Consider the following 2845-nt stretch of genomic DNA (forward strand, 5'->3'; position numbering starts at 1 on the left):
TCTCTCTCTCTCTCTCTCTCTGTCTCTCTCTCTCTCTCTCTCTCTCTCTCTCTCTCTCCATATATATATATATATATATATATATATATATATATATATATATATATATATATATATATATATCCATACATTCTTACATATACACACACACACACACACACACACATGCATATTATATATATTTGATGTTATTTGTTATTGATTGATGATAAAATATGTGAATGACAGTCTATATAGGGAAGAGGAATGAGCACACTTTGTTTTGCACAGATAAAGACAAACCTCAGGGCATTGTGATAGGGGTTGACCTCACCTCCATTCATCCCCTACCTGGCGCTACTTTCCTCGGAGGGAAGGACTTCACATGTCCCAAGACACAGCATCAAATTTTAGACTTCCTTCAGGGAAGAAAAGTATGGACTTGCTATTAAGTTGTATCATTGGCTTATTATTCTCTCTCACATGGACTACTACAAATATTAATCATGTTTTGATATTCTGTTAATGATTTATCTTGCAGGTGAATGTTGTTTTATCTGATATGGCTCCCAATGCATCAGGCACAAAAGCACTTGATCATGAAAATATTATCAACCTTTCCTATTCTGCCTTGAGATTCGCTGTCCAGCATTCTGCCATTGGAGGATCTTATTTGTGCAAGGTACGTGCATCAACAGTGGCCCCTTTTTTCTCAATACTTACATGATAGTCTTTCAAAAACTGTCCTATTTAATGTTCCTTCTCTTTCCTTTTCCTCCTTCTTTTTTTTACTCCATGTTCTTATCCTCTCTTGAATTAAAACTAGTACAGCATTCATTCTTGTCTTTTAATAACCTTCCCTTTTCTAGATTTGGGAAGGCTTTATGTCGCAAAAGATATCAGAGGACATGAGGAAGTTTTACAAGAATGTGAAGACTATCAAGCCACCTTCAAGTAGGAGTGACTCAGCTGAGAAGTTTTTACTTTGTAGAAACTTCCTTGGCATTAAGTGAATAAGAGAATTATTCATGTCATGCCTGTTATTGAATGTGATTTTGTAAATAAATAAATGATTTTTCATTAATTTTAGGCTTTATGTTTCCAGCTTTTGTAACTGAGGATGGTGTTCACATATATGTCTTAGTGAGTCATTGTGCTCAACAAAGTTTCATATATGTGGCCAAGAAAAACAGTGGGATTGATAGCAAATGGAATAAAAGAAATATGTATTTGTATGCTTTTCCAAATAGAAAGAGTTGTATATGAACCCAAACATAGTAACAAGTGTACAAAGATGAAATGCAATGTAGGAACAGTAATAAAGGAGGAATAAACTGTGTTGTTTCAACTCAGTCTACACTCCTCATCATATGGTAAAAACAAAATGGGTTCTTGAAGACATCTAGATGAGAGTATATAGCAGAAAATCAGATCACAGGATGAGAGCAAAGTAAAAACATCCAAAGAAAACTTTGACCATTAAACCTCACTGGTCCATACTTAAGTTGAGGTTATTTTTTTAATGAAAAAATGGAGACTTATGAATGACACCCATCTTTCATATGAATAAAGTAAGTTTTAGATTCTCTAGTATGACTAGAGTTGTCTTTATGTACTTATTTAGTCAAGTGACTCCAGTTTCACCTGTGTAAAATTCCAGGCATACATCCTAAAGATAGTGTTGATCCCTCACCAAATGTCTTTTCATAGTTACAATGAACTTTTCTGTAAACTGGAAACTAGATCATTGCCAGTTTTCATTATATTATATATATATATATATATATATATATATATATATATATATATATATATATATATATATATGTATATATATATATATATATATATATATTTATTTATTTATTTATTTATTTATTGAAAACTGGCTATTTATTTATTTATTTATTTATTTATTTGTTTATCATGTAGGGATAACTTAAAATGGGCAACAATCAAGTTATTCGAATTGCCCGAAAAGGTTTGGAAACCTGAAAAGAATATTGATTTTGCAGATGAATGCACCCAATATAAAAGTAAAATATAACCAATTTCAGCCAAAGCAAAAAATTTATTTGTAGTTCCTTATTTATTCACTTGTTGCCACTATAAGCTCAAAGATCAATCATCATTGATGTAGAAAGGATGATTGGAGAAAAGTTAGATTAACAAATTAGTAACAGTAGTTAACTTGGAGTAACCAAAATTTATAGGAGCCATAGTGACTGCAAAAAGAATGTGAAAAGGAAGTTTCCTAACTTTTTCCATTCTGCATTGAAATTCATAGCATGGCCTTACTATTAAGTTTCAGCAAGAAATCTGAAATATAAAGATTTCATGGATGATATTAAAAGAAAAAGAAAAAAAAAAGCATATCTAAATGAATGAAGTCTGAGGGGAGAGTGGATGTGATATTATGTTCTAATTCACACATCTCTAAGTATGAACAGGCAAAAAAAGAAAATACTATGAAGTGAGTGTTACCAACAGATAGATAAACTATAAAAAAGGGCAGGCCTATACTACAGGGCTTAACAGTATGGAAAATCATACTGAGATAGACACTTTGCACTGGCATTGATTAGAGTGGGCAGGAATTAGAACATGTTTAATTACCGCATTTACAAAAAGGGTCATGAAATTGTGCACACTTTCAGCACAGTTTTATATACATCGTATTACTAAAATATACAAGATAATGTTATTCTATATATTTGTTATATTCTATGTAACTTAAATAAATTATCACATGCATATACCCATACTTATACATGCATATCCATTGTTTTATTTCATTTCCCATCTCTCCCTGCCACACTATACATACCAGTGTTGCTGCCTTTTGCCTCCCACAATAGCCATGTAT

At 31.7% G+C, this 2845-nt stretch overlaps 1 protein-coding gene across 2 annotated transcripts in view; it reads left to right on the top strand.

Moving 5' to 3' along the window:
- Mrm2 (Mitochondrial rRNA methyltransferase 2) overlaps nt 1-1063 on the top strand; it is a 6851-nt gene extending 5788 nt beyond the window's left edge. For both annotated transcript variants that reach the window (XM_027379207.2, XM_027379276.2), the window contains 3 exons: nt 271-413; nt 521-661; nt 849-1063. In XM_027379207.2, the coding sequence (XP_027235008.2) occupies nt 271-413; nt 521-661; nt 849-992 (428 nt within the window). In that variant the 3' untranslated portion in view covers nt 993-1063. The remainder of the gene's footprint in view (nt 1-270; nt 414-520; nt 662-848) is intronic.
- The last annotated feature ends 1782 nt before the right edge of the window (nt 1064-2845 follow it).

This window comes from Penaeus vannamei, chromosome 2, assembly GCF_042767895.1.
Source record: "Penaeus vannamei isolate JL-2024 chromosome 2, ASM4276789v1, whole genome shotgun sequence".
NCBI lineage: Eukaryota > Metazoa > Arthropoda > Malacostraca > Decapoda > Penaeidae > Penaeus > Penaeus vannamei.